Consider the following 21,308-nt stretch of genomic DNA (forward strand, 5'->3'; position numbering starts at 1 on the left):
GGACATTGCTAAACACTGGAGGGTTAAGTTCTTTACAACTATTGCTTTAAAATGGATTTCTTAAAATACATCAAGTGTCCCTCTGTCATATTCAGCATTATACCAACGAAACATGGAATTAGCTCTGGCAGATTAGGCAGGCAACCAAACATATTCTACTGTTTCAGATAGGTAGCCGTGTTGGTCTGCCATAGTCAAAACAAAAAAAATTCCTTCCAGTAGCACCTTAAAGACCAACTAAGTCAGTTCTTGGTATGAGCTTTCGTGTGCATGCACACTTCTTCAGATACCTTCAGGTTATCTGAAGAAGTGTGCATGCACACGAAAGCTCATACCAAGAACTGACTTAGTTGGTCTTTAAGGTGCTACTGGAAGGATTTTTTTTTATATTCTACTGTGTTAATAATAATTGCACTTAGCAAGCCTCAGACAGCATTGCCAATGGATCCTTCCAATCTAGGTCCAGTGTTCACAGCATGTCCATTGTTTGCCGTAGCACTTAATGACTCTACTGAGAAGTAGGGCTTGCCTCTGTGTATTCATCTTACTTGCCCTAAGCTGCTGTAGGTAACTGAGCTGCAGATTTCAGAGGCTCATTAGATGGCAAAATGTCCATCTGAGACAAAGGTGAGTTCATATTTGGAGCTGAAACCTTTTGCTGAAGCCTTCAGTGTCGCAGTTCAGAAAGCCATCTCGTTTTGGGAAGGAAATTCTGCTTTGTTTCATACTTGATCTACCGCAGTTGGATGTCTTGAGTGAGGCCAAACCTCTTTATTGAGCAAGTGTGTGTCATTCAATTTTGAAACTTAAGTGGTCTGCATAAAATAATATAAAAACATTCATTTAAAAATAGCAACTTTAGAACAGCAGACAATAAAACAATATACAGTCAAACTTTGGATCCCGAACGCCTCCGTTTTGGAATGTTTCTGCACCCGAACACCAAAAATCTGGAAGTAAATGCCCTGGTTTTCAAATGTTTTTCAGAAGCCAAATGTCCGATGCGGTTTCCGCTTGACTGTGGGAAGCTCCTGCAACCAATCGGTTGTCGAACATTTCGGAAGCCGAAAGGGCTTCAGGAACAGATTACATTCGAAAACCGAGGTTTGACTGTATAGATTAAAAAACAAATACCCACAACAAATTACAAGTCACTTTTCCGGAACGTCATTCACCACGGTCTCCACACGCGGGTGCTTGTCGCAGGCAAGGCTGGCTGAATCCAAGGTTTATGTAGCTGGGGCAATAGCGTAGAAGCTGAATCCTGCAACCAAGACCCAACCGTCAGAGTGTGGGAGTCTGAATCCAAAGGAGGCCCTGGAGGCATTAGAGGAGATGCCCATAGAAAGGAAGGTTGGTGGGAGGCGAGAGAGTCTGCCTTGGCTGGTTGCCAGGCCTTGAGGGCTGGTGTAATGGTAGACCTGGGCCCTGAAATCCTTTCCAAATATTGTAGGATCTGAGATTTCATCTCCTGCGCTGAAGAGGAGCCAGCTGAGTTAAGGAAGGTACAGATGGTATTGACGCAGTGGCAGTAACCAGAAACAAAATCTTGACTGTCTTGCGGAATGGAAGCAGCAACTGCACCTGGAGAGGAGAGGAGAGGAAAGTTAGGAACAGGAGCTTCCTTGCCAGACAATAAGCAGCAGCCTGAGTGCTGGCGCTCAGCATCTTTTTACATAGCCTTGTGGAAAGAAGGGCTCAGGAAAAATACTTCTCACCTTGCTTCTTCAGCCTGCGCAACTGCTGCACCGTCGTCTCCAGAATCTCAGCCTTCTCCAATCGTGATAAGGCTCTGGCGTTCTGTGGAGGATAAAACACAACAGCCCAAAACACATCATCTTTTTTAAAAAAAAACCACAGAGCCTAGGGCTTGCCGATCAGAAGGTCGGTGGTTCGAATCCCCGCGACGGGGTGAGCTCCCGTTTCTCAGTCCCTGCTCCTGCCAACCTAGCAGTTCAAAAGCATGTCAAAGTGCAAGCAGATAAATAGGTACTGCTCTGGCGGGAAGGTAAACAGCGTTTCCATGCGCTGCTCTGGTTCACCAGAAGCGGCTTAGTTATGCTGGCCACAGGACCCGGAAGCTGTACGCCGGCTCCCTCGGCCAATAAAGCGAGATGAGCGCCGCAACCCCAGAGTCGGCCACAACTGGACCTAATGGTCAGGGGTCCCTTTACCTTTACCTTTCCTTTACCTTGAGCTTTGGGAAGGGTTCAAAAATAAATTCATTGCACACAGAACTTACTGCACTGCATTGGTTCCCTGTTCTTGGCACAGAAATGGATCGGTTAAGCCCTAGCTGTGCAGCGCAGCTTTCCATTTAAAAAGCAGGGGAAAGATATGCCCAAATGCTGCAACTTTACATAATCTTTATTATTTGCAACATTTAGTAAGTTTAGGAGAGGAAGCCAGGAGTTATGCTGGCTGCTTGGCTCTTGCATAACTGATTATTACTCGGCTATCTTCTTGTCTTCTGAAGATTTCAGAGGTAGCCCACACCCTTTCAAACACCCACACAGCCCTGCCCTTTCCTGGAGGTTATGGCCTGTGTACTTTCTATGTTTCTAGTTTACACTAGTTTGTCTAACTAGTAGTAATAATAATAATACATTTTATTTATACCCCGCCCTCCCCGGCCAGAGCTGGGCTCAGGGCTACACACACCAATAAAATTTCAGTAAAAACATAATAAGAAAAAAACAACAACACCAATTTAAAATACAGGTTAAAATGCAATTTAAAATGCAGCCTCATTTTAAAAGTCAAAACCATAAGGGGAGGGAAACATAAGGGTCAAACCGAAGGCCAGGCAGAACAGCTCTGTCTTGCAGGCCCTGCAGAAAGATGTCAAGTCCCGCAGGACCCTAGTCTCTTGTGACAGAGCATTCCACCAAGTCGGGGCCAGTACTGAAAAGGCCCTGGCCCTAGTTGAGACCAATCTAACCACCTTGCGACTTGGGACCTCCAAAAATGTTGTCATTTGTGGACCTTGAGGTCCTCCGTGGGGCATGCCAGGAGAGGCGGTCCTGTAGGTACGTGGGTCTTAGGCCACATAGGGCTTTAAAGGTCAAAACCAGCACCTTAAACCTGACCCTGTACTCCACCGGTACAGGAGATTGATAAGAAATTCTTGCAAGGGATCACCCAAATTCTATTAAAAACGCATTTGTTGCCACAGACGGTTGTGGCTAAACTTTTGGATTGGATTGTGCAAGGGGGAGGGTGTTACTCTTGCAAATACCAGCGCCTCTCAAATCTAAGAAACCGAGTTAAGTTTTAGCCACATAGGTAGGTTGTTTCTGAAAAGACTGGACTCTCCATTTACCTGTTGATCAGGGAGCTGCTGAAGGAGCTTCCGCAGCTGCTCCAGGCTTGCATTAATGCGGGCCCTGCGGTGTTTCTCGATCAGTGGCTTGATGGACTGGCAGAAGCGAGTGGGAAGAAAAACGAAACTTATCAGAACTGTAAGGCAACAAATCTAGGGTATGCCCTGCGCTATGTGTTGGATTAACAACTTGAGAGAATCCCTTAATTGAGAACGGAGACCATGAACTCCTGAGCCTATGTCCCCCACATCTGCCCGCCCCTTGTCCCTCAGAAACAGTACTTCTGTCTTGTCAGGATTCAACCCCCGCCTACCCCAAAGTTAAATTGTGGAGAATTTCATCTGTCCATATATATATATATATATATATATATATAAATAAAATTTTTATAAGCCTTTTTAACATACCATTTTCAACAGTAATTAAACATACTTTTACATCTTATTCAAATTTTTGACTTCCATCAATCCTGTCTGAAAATTTTCCAATCTAATCTCTCAGTACGCATTTCTTATCTTCCCTATTACATTTCAAACTCACAACCAATTTCTCTATCTTTTTCTACTCTGTAACACTTCGTATATTTCTCCTTACAAAACTTCTTGTAGTCCTACTAGCGTAATTTGTTGATTACAGTTGCTCTTCAAATAATTCATATACTTCTTCCAATCTTCTGTAAATCTCTGGTCCCGCAGGTTTCGAATCCTTCCTGTCATTTTGTCCAATTTTGCATAGTCCATTAATTTCATCTGCCCTTCTTCTTTCGTCGGAATTTCTTCTTGCTTCCACTTGTGGGCTAATAATACTCTTGCCGAGAATTCCCTTTATCCGAGGCCAAAGTGTGAGGAGAGGTTACTCCTCAGAGTCAGGGCCTTTTTCCAGCTGAACTTGCCAGAATTCAGTTCCGGCACCTCTCAAGTGGGTGCCACTGTCATTTTAAGAGAACAAGGGAGGCGTTCATGGTTGAGTTCTGGCACCTCTTTTTCTAGAAAAATCATCATCATAAACCTTCATTATGGTCCAGAGACCCAACAAATATTTACAAAGCAACACACAATTCATACAGCCTACCTCCAGGTTAAACAAGCATTTCGTTCAGAATATAGGGATCATTGGTTCTTGCAACCACCGATAAAAACTTTGCCACTGCTAATGTTCTAGCATTTGTCCGGTCTTCCAATAAGAACCTGACATAGTGAGTCTCTGATTTTCCCAAGAAAGGTACCAGCAAGGTTAATATCAGTTCAGCCCTGGCTTGCTCATATTTTGCACAGTGCAACAAAATATGTTTTATGGAATCGATGTCTTAAGCGCATGCACAAAGTCTGTCCTGGTAGGGAACTCCTCTCAACCTGTCATCTAGAAAAATAGCCCTGCTCACAGGGTGGGGTGGGGTGAGCCAGGACACCCATGGTAATATAAAGCTGCTGTGTTGACCTGCTGGGTAAATGTACCCTGAGCATATGATCTGCCCAATAATTTATTTTTGGTATTAAAAAGGAGTTCACAGCCCAAGAAAGTTGTAAAGGTATTTCTGTATGCCACAACTGCTGCTCGGATTTTAATAGCCAAAAAGTGGAGAACACAAGAATTACCAGCTGTGGAAGAATGGCAGGTGAAGATGATGGACTTTATGGAGCTGGCTGAACTCACTGGGAGAATCTGCGACCAGAAAGAAGAGGAATATCAAGAAGATTGGAAGAAATTTAAAGAATAAATATTGTAATATTAAAGACTAGAAGTTACTTGAAAGTACTAAATAGGCCTAGGTTTAAATTAGAATTTAATTAAATAAATGAGATATAGAATGTTAAGAAAAGTTAAGAAATTTGATTATAATTGGAATATTGTTTTTTGAATAATGATATTGGAAAACTGCTACATTTAGTTACAAGGAAATTCAGATGGAAGAGATTAGAGGAAGTCAAGTAATATGTTTATGAGGTTGGAAGTTTAATTAATTAATTTTTATTGTTTATGTGTTTGTGGTTATATTTTGTGTTATTCTTTTTATTTGTTTTATTTCCTTTTTTATTGGTGTTATAGTATGTGCTGTTTTTGTATGAAACTTAATAAAGATTATTGGGGGGGAAATAAAAAAATAAAAATGAATTCACAGTCCTTTCACACAACTGTTCGACAACCTAGTTTCCTCTTACTTTTTTCGTTTCAACAACCTGCATTGCTGAACCACCCAGAGAGAAGATTCTCATTCACCTTGCCTGCCTTGCAAAGCTGAAACGGATTTGTATCCACTCTGTGACACAGCTGCTTGTCTTTACTGTATAATTTTAAATTTTGGAGCCGGGGAAAACACACACGTGCAAATGCTCTGAACTGATGCCATTACCAGCACATAGACTTAATTGTACAGTGTGTCCTCAGAACACAATTCCAAGCCTGTTTACTCAGAAACAAATCCCCTGAAATTCAATGGATCTGTCCCCCACCTCCCATATTGCGTGGAAAGCCTGTTGAATGGCTTGGATAAGACCCTTCCTTCCCTGGATCCCAAAATAATGTGCCATCTGTCCCTCACCACTCCAGATTACCCACCAAGCACACCAACAAAGCTAATCATTTCTCGGTAGCAATGTTAAAAGGTTTGGGGAGGAGGAGGGGAGTCTGCAAGACTGATGGCAACAACAGAGAAGATATTTCCATATCGATCAATAATTTCTGCAAAGGTGCGTGCTTGGCATTGGCTTTCCTGGCAGTGTTCAGCCCCACACTTGGTGCAAGATGGCCGTGGTGGCTCACAGGTGAGGAAAAAGGACTCTACAGAGAGGCAGTGTGGTGTAGTGGTTAGATCGTTGGTCTAAAACCTGTTTAAACAGGACTCTAAGGAAAAAGGATTTGATGGAAGTGGTTCAAAGTTTGAATTAGAGATATTAAGTAATGATTTAAAATTTTTGTCTAAAATTTATAAATTGCTGCTTGAATGGCATTTGAAGGACGAGGAGGTTAAGTCGGTTATGATTCACTGGGCCAGAGATTTTGGGTATAATATACAGCTGAGTGATTGGGTAAAATTATGGAAAGAAGGTTTAAAATTTACTGCATGCAATGCCCTAAAAGAAAATGTGATGAAAATGATGTATAGATGGTATATTACACCTGTTAAGTTAGCGAAAATGCATAAAGTCAGCAATAAATGTTGGAAATATAAATAAAAAGAGGGAACATTTTATCACATGTGGTAGGAATGTAAAAGGGTGAAATGCTTCTGGGAGATGATATATAATGAGATGAAAAAAATGTTGAAATATACATTTATAAAGAAACCAGAAGCATTCTTATTGGGCATTGTTGGGAGTGATATAAATAGAAAGGAATATAAGCTCTTTTTATATGCAATAACAGCAGCAAGAATATTATTGGCCCAAAAATGAAAGCAAGAAGAATTACCGACGATTGAAGAATGGAGGATGAAGTTAATGGACTATGCAGAAGTAGATAAACTAACAGGAAGGATTTGAAACCGGCGGGACCAGAAATTCACAGAAGACTGGAGTAAATTTACGGACTATTTGAAAAGTATTTGTGAAGATCAGACGACGTTTGTAGGTTTGCAAGAAGTTTTGTGACGAGTATTATTGGAAGTATTGCAAAAATGGAGAAAGGGGAGGAAGATTTGTTAAGAGATGTAAAGGCAATATAAAGTTAAGAAATGCATAAGAAGTGGTTAAAACGGTGGATCATCAGAGGTGCTGATGGAAGTCCAAAAAGATTGTATAAGTGATAAGTTTTGTGGTACATTGTATGTTAAAACCAATAAAAATTATTATTAAAAAAAAGAAAGATCGTTGGTCTAAAACCTGGGAAACAGGGTCTCGAGTCCCCCACTCACGCATGAAGGATAAAAATGGGGAGGAGTACTAGGTGCAGCATCTTGGAGGCGAAACGCAACAAAGCCCAGGTTGCCATCACATGTCCCTGAGTGAAAAGACCTAGAAGTTCACCTGCAGTCAATCCGGGGCTCAGGTGCAGCCCTGGTTGAATGCTACCTCTTGGCGCACGTTTCAGGGCAAAACGGGACTTTGCTCTGTTAGATGCTGCGCTTGCAACCGGCGGAAGGAGATGAAGCATCTCTGTTTCCTTACCTTTCGGTAGAGGCTGTTGGGATGCTTCGATTTCCTTGCAGACCCTCCACTTTTGCCCAGACCCTTTGACTCTGCCATGGCCCTGTCTTCTGGAGACTGCGCGAAGCAAGAGCAAGGTTGGCTTTTTCGTTTTGTTTTTAATTGGCTCGTTGCGCCGTTTGCATTCCTCTTAAGTAAAAGGGATTCACGCCTCCTCCTTCCAAGGTGTCAGCAGCTCCTCCTCTGATCGGTGGAAAGGCCGCCTTCCTTAGCAGATGCTCCAGCCCCTCCCTCTCTTCTTCTTCTTCTTGTTGTTTAGTCGTGTCCGACTCTTCGTGACCCCCTGGACCAGAGCACGCCAGGCACTCCTGTCTTCCACTGCCTCCCGCAGTTGGGTCAAACTCATGCTGGTAGCTTCGAGATCACTATCCAACCATCTCGTCCTCTGTCGTCCCCTTCTCCTTGTGCCCTCCATCTTTCCCAACATGAGGGTCTTTTCCAGGGAGTCTTCTCTTCTCCTGAGGTTGCCAAAGTCTTGGAGCCTCAGCTTCAGAATCTGTCCTTCCAGTGAGCACTCAGGGCTGATTTCCTTCAGAATGGAGAGGTTTGATCTTCTTGCAGTCCATGGGACTCTCAAGAGTCTCCTCCAGCACCATAATTCAAAAGCATCAATTCTTCGGTGATCAGTTTTCTTTATGGTCCAGCTTTCACTTCCATACATCACTAGTGGGAAAACCATAGCTTTAACTATACGGACCTTTGTCAGCAAGGTGATGTCTCTGCTTTTTAAGATGCTGTCTAGGTTTGTCATTGCTTTTCTCCCAAGAAGTAGGCATCTTTTAATTTTGTGGCTGCTGTCACCATCTGCAGTGATCATGGAGCCCAAGAAAGTAAAATCTCTCACTGCCTCCATTTCTTCCCCTTCTATTTGCCAGGAGGTGATGGGACCAGTGGCCATGATCTTCGTTTTTTTGATGTTGAGCTTCAGACCATATTTTGCGCTCTCCTCTTTCACCCTCATTAAAAGGTTCTTTAATTCCTCCTCACTTTCTGCCATCAAGGTTGTGTCATCTGCATATCTGAGGTTGTTGATATTTCTTCCGGCAATCTTAATTCCGGCTAGGGATTCATCCAGCCCAGCCTTTCACATGATGAATTCTGCACCTTTTCGCATGATGAATTCCCTCTCTTCTACACACACACAAACACACAGCTCAAAACCCTACAAAAGGACTGCAAAACTTTGGCACCGGTTTGGAGTGAATCAGACAATGTTGGATTTCTGGGTGTTAACTATGAACCCCAGTTTGATGTATCGATTCTCAGTTTGGGGAGCTGTGCAAAACAAGGGGTTCATGCTACAAAACTTTGCCACTGGTTTGGAAGGGTCAACAATTCCGGGGTTTGTAGTTAATGCAGCTGTTTTGCTTCTATTCAGCTGAAGCTGCTGGTACAATCTCCCCCCACCTGGTGCTCCCAGGTCTTTTGCACTATTCCCATCTGCCCCAGCCAGCACCTGTGGTCTTTGATGAGGCCCTAAGCTACTGAAGGTAATGGGGCCCTTTATATGTCCAGCTGTCCTTTGTCAATAACAAATTGTCACTTTTTTGTGTTGAATATATGCTATATGGTAATTTATGGACCTAACAAGTATCTAAAGCCATTTGCACATAACAAAATATGTATTTTATCAAAGTAATTGTTGAACTGAAATACAATTAAGAAGAAGTATATTTGGGGGGGGCAAGAGAGTGGGGCCCTAAGTTATAGCTTGTTTAGCCACATCCAGTTGGGGAAGCTTGCTCTGGGCAGAAGAAAATAAGAGCCAGAAGGATTTGGGGGTGGGCATGCATTGGTGATGGGTGGCTGTGATGTGATGTGTGTGTCTCTCTCCAACAGTGGTATTTCTGTCTCATGAAAATAGTGGGTAGCCCTGTTGACCTATAAGAAATGGCTGCAACAGTCATAAAGTGTGTGTGTGTGTGTGTGTGTGTGTGGTACCGTTAATAAGAATTAAAAAGAAACAAAAATGGAGAAGGGGGAGGAAGATTTGTTAAGAGATGTAAAGGCAATATAAAGTTAAGAAATGCATAAGAAGTGGTTAAAACGGTGGATCATCAGAGGTGCTGATGGAAGTCTAAAAAGATTGTATAAGTGATAAATTTTGTGGTACATTGTATATTAAAATCAATAAAAAATATTATTAAAAAAAAAGATCGTTGGTCTAAAACCTGGGAAACAGGGTCTCGAGTCCCCCACTCACGCATGAAGGATAAAAATGGGGAGGAGAACTAGGTGCAGCATCTTGGAGGAGAAACGCAACAAACCACAGGTGCCATCACATGTCCCTGAGTGAAAAGACCTAGAAGTTCACCTGCAGTCAGTCCGGGGCTCAGGTGCAGCCCTGGTTGAATGCTACCTCTTGGCGCACGTTTCAGGGCAAAACGGGACTTTGCTCTGTTAGATGCTGCGCTTGCAACCGGCGGAAGGAGATGAAGCATCTCTGTTTCCTTACCTTTCGGTAGAGGCTGTTGGGATGCTTCGATTTCCTTGCAGACCCTCCGCTTTTGCCCAGACCCTTTGACTCTGCCATGGCCCTGTCTTCTGGAGACTGCGCGAAGCAAGAGCAAGGTTGGCTTTTTCGTTTTGTTTTTAATTGGCTCGATGCGCCGTTTTCATTCCTCTTAAGTAAAAGGGATTCACGCCTCCTCCTTCCAAGGTGTCAGCAGCTCCTCCTCTGGTCGGTGGAAAGGCCGCCTTCCTTAGCAGATGCTCCAGCCCCTCCCTCTCTTCCACACACACACAAACACACACCTCAAAACCCAACAAAACCCAACCCAACAGAATTTTTATTAGGGACCAAGTTAATGTGCAAAGTAGTCCCAGAGCTATTGAAGAGGATTACACTCTGACTTCACACAAAATTTGTGTCTTTCTGTGAAGCTTGCGGTACAACTCCTTAGGCCTCGTCCCTGTCTTGAAATGATGCTTAAGCATGTAATATTTTACATGCAAATCTCTTGGCTGGTTTTCAAAGGGTAATTGGTGCTTTACGTGCTTCGTTGTTTTTGCATCCTTACAGCTGCTCTGTAAGGTGGGTCAGTATTATTTCCCAGGCTGCAGATGGTTTGCTTAAGGGCAACCTAGTGAGCTCAGGGCAGATGTGAGATTTGAAGGCAGGATTTGCTGATTGGTAGCTGGGTCACTTTTCACACTGAAACAAGTGATTGTTACATTTAAGGAACCTTCTTCAAAAATACACTTGGATACATTCAGAACAGTATAGCATAGTACAGTATATTGAAGAAAAATACATTTCAGTAAAGATACATTCATGGAAAATTACATTTCAGTAAAGATACATTCATGGAAAATTACATTTCAGTAAAGATACATTCATGGAAAATTACATTTCAGTAAGGATACATTCAGATACATTCTTTGTATCAATGAAAAAGGCACAGAAAGGATACATTCAGATCAAAATGATATGTGAAACTGCAAAAATGATACATTCTCAATTGATGCATTCTCCAAGGCAGTTTTTAAAGGCAGAATTCTATACTTTTGATATTGGTAGGGTCATTTTCCTTTGTTCCCCTCTCTGACCCTGACCCTCTGACGACAACACCAACGACAGCAGCTCCTGTTACATGTGCTGAATTTCTCTCTTACTATCCTCTCCCCAATACTTTGGCCACCTCATGAGAAGAGAAGACTCCCTGGAAAAGACCCTGATGTTGGGAAAGATGGAGGGCACAAGGAGAAGGGGACGACGGAGGACGAGATGGTTGGACAGTGTTCTCGAAGCTGCCAGCATGAGTTTGACCAAGCTGCGGGAGACAGTGGAAGACAGGAGTGCCTGGCGTGATCTGGTCCAGGGGGTCACGAAGAGGCGGACACGACTAAACGACTAAATAACAACAACCTCTCCCCATCTTCTTTCCCTTTGGTACCCTGGTGCTGAATTTTAGATTATAAAATCTCTGGGATAAGGATGCAAAATGAGAAGACATCTTATTGGCAGCTATTAAAATGTTAAGTACATAATGCAATCCTTTGTGGTATGGATAATAAGGCCTGCTTTCAATGTGCCTTATTAAATGCTAGACTTCAGCTTGCTGGGGAATGTCTGACAAGAGAAACGGTCTTAGTCTTCTGTCGCTCCTATTGAGCTGCATGTTGTTGACCCTGTTCTCGCAGTCTACCACTGTCATGCGCAAGCAGGCTCTGAATGCTGCTGAGGGGGTTGTGGTGAAAGACAACCAGAGACCTGTGAAATGTTAAACAGGAGCAGGCTGCCAACTCTCGTGCATAAAAGCGTCTGAGCAAGTAGGGCAGACAATCTGAGCAGCGAGAAGGTGGCATTTCATCCGCTGAGCCCTGAAAGGTCCAAAACTTTCCTCAGTTCTGAACGTATTGTTTTTTTGTTTTTTTAAAAAAGATATTTATTAAAGTTTCAAAAAGGGTTACAAAGTAAAAAAAAAGAAAAAAAGAAAAAATACAAAGTACAGAAAAATAAAAGAGAAACAGTTAAAAACATATCAATCTTTTCATGTCTTGTCTTTCATTTGCTTGTTTCCCTCACCTCCTCACACCTCCCTTTTTTGTATTCCAGTTCAGTTAGTTAAATCAGCAAATCCTTTCCCTCCTTGTTTTTATCTTAATCCTTTATCTTAATGTATTGTAACTTTGCATTCTCACCTAATAACAGTCCATTTTTACATACTCCTTTATGACATTGCTGCTAGAACCACTTAACTTCATTCCGACATCATTCTAACATTCATTAATTATGCAGTATTTATATAAGTAGTCTTTAAATTTCTTCCAATCTTCTTCCACCGACTCTTCTCCCTGGTCTCGGATTCTGCCAGTCATTTCCGCCAGTTCCATATAGTCCATGACCTTCATCTGCCATTCTTCCAGGGTGGGTAAATCTTGTGTCTTCCAATACTTTGCAATGAGTATTCTTGCTGCTGTTGTAGCATACATAAAAAAAAAGTTCTATCCTTCTTTAACACCAATTGGCCGACCATGCCCAGGAGAAAGGCCTCTGGTTTCTTCAGGAAGGTATATTTAAATACCTTTTTCATTTCATTATAGATCATCTCCCAGAAAGCCTTAATCCTTGGGCACGTCCACCAGAGGTGAAAGAATGTACCTTCATTTTCTTTACATTTCCAACATTTATTATCGGGCAAATGATAGTTTTTTGCAAGCTTGACTGGTGTCATGTGCCACCTGTGAACGTATTGTACTGCTGGTTCTGAGCTCAGACATGATGATGTGCTTGGCGCACTCTCTCTCAACTTCTCCTCTGAACAATTTTGGATTGGTTCACTAGCCTATTTTGTGGTCGACCCAGCAGCCATTGTTGCTTTATTTGGTTTGCTGATGTGGACATTGTGCTACAGAGAGCCAACCAACAATTTTTAAGTAGCTAAAAGGGAATTAACCTATACTGCTTCCACCTATGAGTCCCATACCCTCCAACATTTCTCCAATGAAAATAGGGATGTCCAGGATGTGAGGGCGATCTGGCTGTGACATCTGTCACCCCATCGATCACCAGGGTTGATTTGGCTGATCTGGCTGGCTAGGCGGGTGTCCCCTTCTGCCCTCACCGCTCCATGTGCGTCCCTCCTAAAGCTGCAAGCTCGGTGGAAGAGGACGACCATCCCAGATAGAAGGAGTGTACCATTCTTCGGTCAAGGGTATACGATAGTTGTGCTCCCCTGCTAGAACCTCCAAACAAGCTCAAGAAAATAGGGATGTCCTATTCAATAATAATTATTATTATAATAATAATACTTAAATCCCGCCCATCTGACTGGGTTACCTCAGCCACTCTGGGTGGCTTTCAACATATGTAAAAATACAATAAAACATTAAAAGCTTCAGACCCAATGGGAAGTGTAGTTCCAAACAGTTGCAAAGCCCTGGGTTGAGATAGGCTGGCATATGCCACTGAAACGGCTTCCTTTCAATCTTCCCCTAACTGCCTTTTGAGATATATGTATTCCTGGCTGTATTTTCAGCTGCAGCTGTTCTATGACAAGTAAGACGAGATTATTGTTGAGATTAAACTTTCTATTAAAAATTCTTAAGGTGGTTTTGGAAGCTGGTGGAGGACCAGCTATCTCAGGATAACTGAATGTGGCACATCGGAGGCATGAAAGAACCTTCAGCAATGTGCGATGGAAGAGGGAGTGACCCTGCATGTGAGAGCAGGGATGGGTGAACCATAATGGCAGTGTGGTGTAATGGTTAGAGCAGTGGTTCCCAACCTTTTTTTGGCCATGTTCCACCTAAGCATCTCTAAAATCCTCCAGGCTGGATTATTGCAACGTGGGGCTGCCCTTGAGACTGACCCAGAAACACCAGCGGGTGCAGAATGCCACGGCGAGACTCCTTACAGGGTCCTCACTGCAAGATCACATTCACCCGGTGCTATACCAGCTGCACTGTCTCCCGGTGGAGTACAGGATCTGGTTTAAGCTGCTGGTTTTAACCTTTAAAGCCCTATACGGCCTAGGACCCTCGTACCTACGGGACCGCCTCTACTGGTATGTCCCACAGAGGAACTTACGGTCTTCAAACAAAAACATCTTGGAGGTCCCAGGCCACAGAGAGGTTAGGCTAGCCTCAACCAGAGCCAGGGCTTTTTCAGCTGTGGCTCCTATCTGGTGGAATGCTCTGTCCCAAGAGACTAGGGCCCTGGGGGACTTGACATCTTTCCGCAGGGCCTGCAAGACAGAGCTGTTCCACCAGGCCTTTGGCCAGGGCACAGCCTGACTCCCTCCTTCGGCAATCTTCACAGAACTCTAGCCCAATGGTTGCCATCAATTTGATTTGAATTAATTTTATAATGAAATTATTTTAGAATGTTGCATTATTTTATTGTTGTTAGCTGCCCTAAGCCTGGCTTCGGCTGGGGAGGATGGGATATAAATAAAAATTTATTATTATTATTATTATTAGTAGTAGTAGTAGTAGTAGTAAAGGTAAAGGTAAAGGTAAAGGTAAAGGTAAAGGTACCCCTGCCCGTACGGGCCAGTCTTGACAGACTCTGGGGTTGTGCGCCCATCTCACTCAAGAGGCCAGGGGCCAGCGCTGTCCGGAGACACTTCCGGGTCACGTGGCCAGCGTGACATCGCTGCTCTGGCGAGCCAGAGCTGCACACGGAAACGCCGTTTACCTTCCCGCTAGTAAGCGGTCCCTATTTATCTACTTGCACCCGGGGGTGCTTTCGAACTGCTAGGTTGGCAGGCGCTGGGACCGAGCAACAGGAGCGCACCCTGCCACGGGGATTCGAACCGCCAACCATGCGATCGGCAAGCCCTAGGCGCTGAGGCTTTTACCCACAGCGCCACCCGCATCCCTAGTAGTAGTAGTAGTATAAACTCCTGGTACCCCCCCCCCCATGACATATAATTATTATTATTCAAAAAGCGAATTCCTTTTCATGTGGAGGAAGCCTAAAAGACCATTCACTGTTAATAACTCGTTCTTGAATTGCCCCCCTTAAACATCAAATTGCCCTCCTGTAGGGTGTGTGCCCCACGTTGGGAACCACGGGGTTAGAGTATGGAACTATTTCCCCATCAGACAGCCAATAAACGTTTTTTAAATAACTAAAAGCAAATCACGTGGGACAGCAGGGCTTGAATTTCCACTGGGCCGTGAAGTTCACTGGGTGACCTTGGGCCGCCTACCCTCTCTTAGCCTAACCTACCTCGCAGGGTTGTTGTGAGGATGGAATGGGGGGGGGGAGGAGAAGAACCACCCTGAGATGCTTGGAAGAAGAAAGTCACATAAAAATGAAATGAAGTGAATGAATGACTATAAACTTGACTGCCCATTTCCATGTGTAAAGCGCTGGAGGGTTTACATGTCTCTGCTGATGACCAGCAAGGCCAATGAGCCTTACACTGCTGTAATAGATTTTTTATTAATTTTTTTCCATAATATCTCCAATCATACAATTTTCCACATCACATATTTTGACTTATTGAACCTCCCTCAACTCCTCTGACAATCATCTGTAGTTAAATTTCTATCTTCACATTCCTTAATTATAGTATCGCCTTTAGGTAAAATTTTTCTGTCCTCATTTACATTCTTGCAATATTCCTTATTTTTTTCACAAAGCTTCTTTCAAACACACTAGCGTTGTATGTTCCTCACATACAGTTTTCAAATATTCTCTGAATTTCCCCCAGTCCTCTAGAAACTTGTGGTCTCTTTGAAGTCTGATTTTTCCAGTTAATTTGTCCAGTTCTGCATAGTCTGTTAGTTTTGTTCTCCATTCTTCCAAAGTCCAGACAGGAAATAAACAAAGCGACAGGAGAAAACAACATGCAAATGTTCTGTTTTAGACCGCCTTATCTGAGGGGTGGTCTTAGGTTACACCCCTTCTGTGATGAATGCATAATGTTTCTGGGGGTGGTCTTGATCTACAGGGTGGCAATTTCAATAGTCTTTATAAGGCCTTGCAGGCCATTGTTCTGGGTCCTCTTCCTCTCCTGCGTGTGAGGGGAGCACCCTGTTGCAACAGATCAATAAAGATCAGGCTTACTAGCTGCTTTGCTTCTCAATATTCTCTGCTTGGCCTCTGTTATTTTCTCCTACCAATAGGGAAGCTATGTAAGGACTCTATATGGGCTCTTGGGTACCCCATAAGGGGGAAAGGGGCAGATTTTTATTTACAACACTGTTATAACAGCAATGAGCCTTACGCTGATCCCACAGTGGTTTCCATCTTCTAGATGGAACAACCATGTATGGGCAGGGCAGGGTAAGGTTGAGAAGGGAGCAGGGGCATCGCAGTCATTGTCTGCTTAGGGGCTTCAGCAGTGCATGTTCATGGTAGAAAAGAGTACCCACATTCACACCATACATTTAAAGCACTATGAGACCATTTTAAACAGTCATGGTTTCCCATAGAGAATCCTGAGAGCCACAGTTTTTTTGTAGTGCTGAGAGCTGGGAGGAGACCCCCATTCCTCTCCCAGAGCTACAGTTCCTAGAGCAGTTTAATGAACAATCCTTCCTCCTGGTGAACTCTGGGAATTGTAGCTTTTCGGAGGAGATGGAGAGATCGCCTGCTCACAACTCTCAGCTTCCTTAACTACAACTCCCAGCATTCTTGGGGTGTGGGGGAGTCATGACGGCTCAAAGTGGAATTGTATGGTCTGGATGTCGCCAAAATGTTGCTTGACCTCACCCAGCAGGGAGATGTCAGCCTAGGAGGAACATTTTGAGCCTCCTGCTGAATGTGCATGGGCCCTCCTCGCTTTTCCTGCAGAAACCTGAACATTTGCTGCAAGGCATAAATCACTTCTGTGGTTTGAGAAGCCTAAAATATGCCATAAAATTCACTTTTGAGAAGCCTAATCAAGGCGTTGACAGACATCAGTCAAAGTTACTCCAATTCCATCTCTGTAATTGTCTCCTTGTTCTTTTTCTTTCAGCATCTGAAGGAGGTCATTTTAAGGGGGAAATGCCATTTTTTCAACCTTATGGGCTGGTTCTCCCTCCCCCTCCCTTCACACCTTAATTCACCTCCTGCAGCTGCTTTTCCCCTCCCCTGCAGAGACAGACTGGAATTTCACAGTCCTTGCATAATGGTTCCTAATGTTCTTCTTTGGAGGAAGTGTGTCTCTCTCATTGCAGCAAGAACCAGGAAGCGTGTGATGATGATGCAGAGCTCCCCCCCCTCCAAAAAAAGACCCTCACAAGGGAGGGAGGAAGAGGAAAGTTTCACCCCACAGTGCTACCTGAGTGTTTTCACCTGAGTGTTTACCTTTACCTTTTACCTTTCAAGAGAATTTGTCCCACATTCGAACAAGTTTTTGCAGGTTCAAAGCTCTGCACATGCATACTCTCAACAAACCTTACAGAGAGCCTTGTAAAGGGGGGGGGCAATATTCTTATCCTCATGTTGCATATCGGTTGGGGGGGGGATTTAATACCTAAGACCACCTAGTAAAGCTAGAATTGAGCCTCAGAGTATGAAGCCCACACACTTCTGCCAGCCATCAATAATATTAGGGAGCACACCCACTCCCAAAACCTTATGGGAATTATTATATGAGTTAATTCAGGTAATTTTACATGGTTTTCTTCATTCTCCAGAGGCTCTGTCACAATAAGGGGAGAAGGCCAGAGCCCCAATTCAGAGCACATGTTCCATGAACAAAGAGTCTCTGCCTTTCCAAGTAGCACCAGGAACAACAACTGTTTGTGTAAATACTAAAGTACAGTGACCAATGGCCTGGCTTCGTACAAGGCTGTTTCCTTGCTTCCTCATCCCCTTGCCAGATGTCTTCCAGAGCATCAGGGCTCCTTGGAGAGGGGGAGGGGGATCCAGTGGCGTAGCGTGGGGGGTGCAGGGGGGGCCGGCCGCACCGGGCGCAACATCTGGGGGTTAGGGTTAGGGGGCGCAAATCCACGGGTTAGGGGGCGCAAATCCACGGGTTAGGGGGCGCAAATCCACGGGTTAGGGGGTGCAAATTACTTGCCTTGCCCCGGGTGCTGACAACCCACGCTACACCACTGGGGGAATCTGCAAAGCCTGTAGCCAATTCACACAACTAAAGACACACATTGTGACTATGGCTTGAGTAGCTCCACGCAGTTATGAGCCGGTGATTCTACTCGCTGCTCAGCTCTGATCCAAACAGGAAAAACCTGTGACCAAAAAAATGGTGGCATAAAAGAAAGTGAAGATAGGATGTTTAGGGGATGGTGGATTTGGAGTGCAGAAATTTAGAAAGCAACTGAGGGCAATGCCTGCTGGAATGTCCAAAGCCACAGGGCCGGGGTGGGGGGATGCTGAGCAAGATGTCTAAAAGCCAAAGGTGGTGTTGGTGCTGTGCCCTGATTGGCTCCTTTCCTCCATCCCCATAGCTAATAAATGGGAACAAATACTCCTCTGTGGAGTTTGCAACCTAAATCATGCAAAATAGTCAGCCTTGTTGTTCTCTTTCTTTCCCTTTCCCGATTTGCAAAGCATGACGCCTGTGCTCAGGAGAGCTTTTGCTACATATGAATCACAGCTGGGTTTGGATTTGCTGGTTGTTCTTCGTACAATTTGCATGGGAATATCTCCCAACTGGGGACTTTCAGAATGATGTTAATGAATAATTATGCATTTCTCCCGAGAGGAGTTGTTGTTGTTGTTGTTCTAATTGAGGCGGTCTAGAAAGGTGTTAGTAGACCAACATAGCATAACTCCAACAAAACTCTGAGGCCTGGATGGTGGAGTAGGGTTGCCATATTTCAAACAGTGAAAATTCGGGCAGAAAGGTTGTTGATCAACACTGCCAACATGGGCTGCCATATGTCCTGATTTTCCTGGACATTTGGGCAATTTCCACCCAGACACTGCTGGCGAATATGGTATTCTGGATATGTCCAGGAAATTCCGGACGTATGGCAACCCTACAGTGGAGGGATGTATGGGGTGTTAGGGGAGAGGTAGTATCTCTTGTGGGGGACACATCGTGCTCCTTTTGGGGTAGTTTGTCCACCTTTGGTCCCCACCCTGCACTCAGCTCTCACCTGTGACTCCTAGAAGCTATCAAGCTGTCAGCATGCAACAGCAGCCACACCCCAGGAAATGGCTTTGACTGGCTGGCTGAAGCAGGTGAAGGTAGCTGATGGGTCTCAAACCCTCAGTGAGTTAAGGACCTCCCCTGCACGTGAAGACAGGCTCTAGTGGATTGAGCGGATGAGACCAAGAGAGGGTCCAGCGGTCAAGAAGGCAGTTTCTGTTAGGATATTCCGTTCCACCTTACAAGGAGCAGGCATGATTGTTGTGTGTCACATGCCTGTTTACAGTCCAGTACAGCTTGCTGGGAACTTCCGTTTTGTGTATAGCTATTGCTTATGCTGCTTGCTTGGACATGAAAGGGAGAAGTCATGTTTTTCCTTTGTCCTGAATAAACTGCTTGTAAATATGTTTTACATATGCCTCCATCTGCTCTTCTGTTGCAAAGAGTTATTTACTCTGCTGATTAGAGCGTGCTCCAGCTTCTGAAGAGCTCTGAAGCTGCGAGTCACTGTTTCATGCTGTGACAAGGACTGGAGATCACCCTGGTACCGGCCGGTGGGCTGGAGCCACCTGGGGGCCTGAAAATTGCCCCCATTTCCTTGGATGCATCTCAACAATTTCTGCACATGTTGTAGAAGTGAGGGGCAGGTGGGGCTCATCAACCTGGGAAGGTAGCCCATTTATAATAATGAAAACCCTGATCCTAAACCTCCACTACCTTGTGGGATATCTTCAGGAAAAGAGTAAGCAGTAAACCCTACACAAATCTAGAGTGGAGTTCCTAAGATGGATGGATGACTCCTTGTACGCCTCCTTCTGACAATTCCTGCAGCCAGGCATATTGCTCTGCTTTCCTTTGGACCCCAGCAGTGAGTCCGAGAAGGGGGTCTGGTCATCTGGGCAGTCCAGGAACTCCACCCACGCTGTCCAGGCTTGCACCCTGGAGAGGTCACTTCGGTGCCTGACCACCTCATCTGGCTCCTGAGAAATCTCTATGTGGGACAAGAAGCTACAGTTAGAACTGGATATGGAACAACTGATTGGTTCAAAATTGGGAAAGGAGTATGGCAAGGCTGTATATTGTCTCCCTGCTTATTTAACTTATATGCAGAATTCATCATGCAAAAGGCTGGGCTGGATGAATCCCTAGCGGGAATTAAGATTGCCGGAAGAAATATCAACAACCTCAGATATGCAGATGACACAACCTTGATGGCAGAAAGTGTGGAGGAATTAAAGAACCTTTTAATGAGGGTGAAAGAGGAGAGCGCAAAATATGGTCTGAAGCTCAACATCAAAAAAACAAAGAACATGGCCACTGGGCCCATCACCTCCTGGCAAATAGAAGGGGAAGAAATGGAGGCAGTGAGAGATTTTACTTTCTTGGGCTCCATGATCACTGCAGATGGTGACAGCAGCCACAAAATTAAGAGACACCTGCTTCTTGGGAGGAAAGCCATGACAAACCTAGGCAGCATCTTAAAAAGCAGAGACATCACCTTGCCAGCAAAGGTCCGTATAGTTAAAGCTATGGTTTTCCCACTAGTGATGTATGGAAGTGAAAGCTGGACCATAAAGAAAGCTGATCACTGAAGAATTGATGCTTTTGAATTATGGTGATGGAGGAGACTCTGGAGAGTCCCATGGACTGCAAGAAGATCAAACCTCTCCATTCTGAAGGAAATCAGCCCTTAGTGCTCCCTGGAAGGACAGATCCTGAAGCTGAGGCTCCAATACTTTGGCCACCTCATGAGAAAAGAAGACTCCCTGGAACAGACCCTGATGTTGGGAAAGATGGAGGGCACAAGGAGAAGGGGACGACAGAGGATGAGATGGTGGGACAGTGTTCTTCTCGAAGCTACCAGCATGATTTTGACCAAACTGCGGGAGGCAGTGGAAGACAGGAGTGCCTGGTGTGCTCTGGTCCATGGGATCATGAAAAGTCGACTAAACAACAACAACAACACAGCATTGCCAATCACCCATTCCCACCACCCTTCTGAGTAATACCCCTCCCCACCTTCTCACTATATAGAAGGGTCTGGAAACTTCTGTTTCAGTGTATCTGAAGAAGTGTGCATGCAGACGAAAGCTCATACCAAGAACTGACTTAGTTGGTCTTTAAGGTGCTACTGGAAGGAATTTTTTTTGTTTTAACAACACAGCAGTTTGACTTCATCCCCGGAGGCACACTCCATCGTCTCTCGAGACAGACAGATGCTAACAACAACAGGACAGTGGGACAAGGTGGTGCAGGTAAAATTCATGGGTGGCAATCAAGGCATATATTTGCAAGCTAAAATCAGGCCAGGATGAGGAAAGGAAAGCTGCAGTGAAAGTATC

The 21,308-nt window shown here is 44.4% G+C and overlaps 1 protein-coding gene across 1 annotated transcript; it reads right to left on the reverse strand.

Annotated features, from left to right (window-relative positions):
• Positions 1-747: 747 nt before the first annotated feature.
• LOC310835428 (transcription factor HES-2-like) lies at positions 748-9,998 on the reverse strand (the record flags this gene model as incomplete). The annotated part of the gene is made up of 4 exons (XM_083720062.1): positions 748-1,584; positions 1,719-1,800; positions 3,323-3,418; positions 9,921-9,998. The coding sequence occupies 4 exons, from the start codon at positions 9,996-9,998 to the stop codon at positions 1,172-1,174; spliced, it is 669 nt and encodes a 222-aa protein (XP_083576188.1). The 3' UTR covers positions 748-1,171.
• Positions 9,999-21,308: the final 11,310 nt, after the last annotated feature.

The sequence above is a fragment of the Podarcis gaigeae genome (genome assembly GCF_964106915.1).
Source record: "Podarcis gaigeae genome assembly, chromosome: 17".
Lineage (NCBI taxonomy): Eukaryota > Metazoa > Chordata > Lepidosauria > Squamata > Lacertidae > Podarcis > Podarcis gaigeae.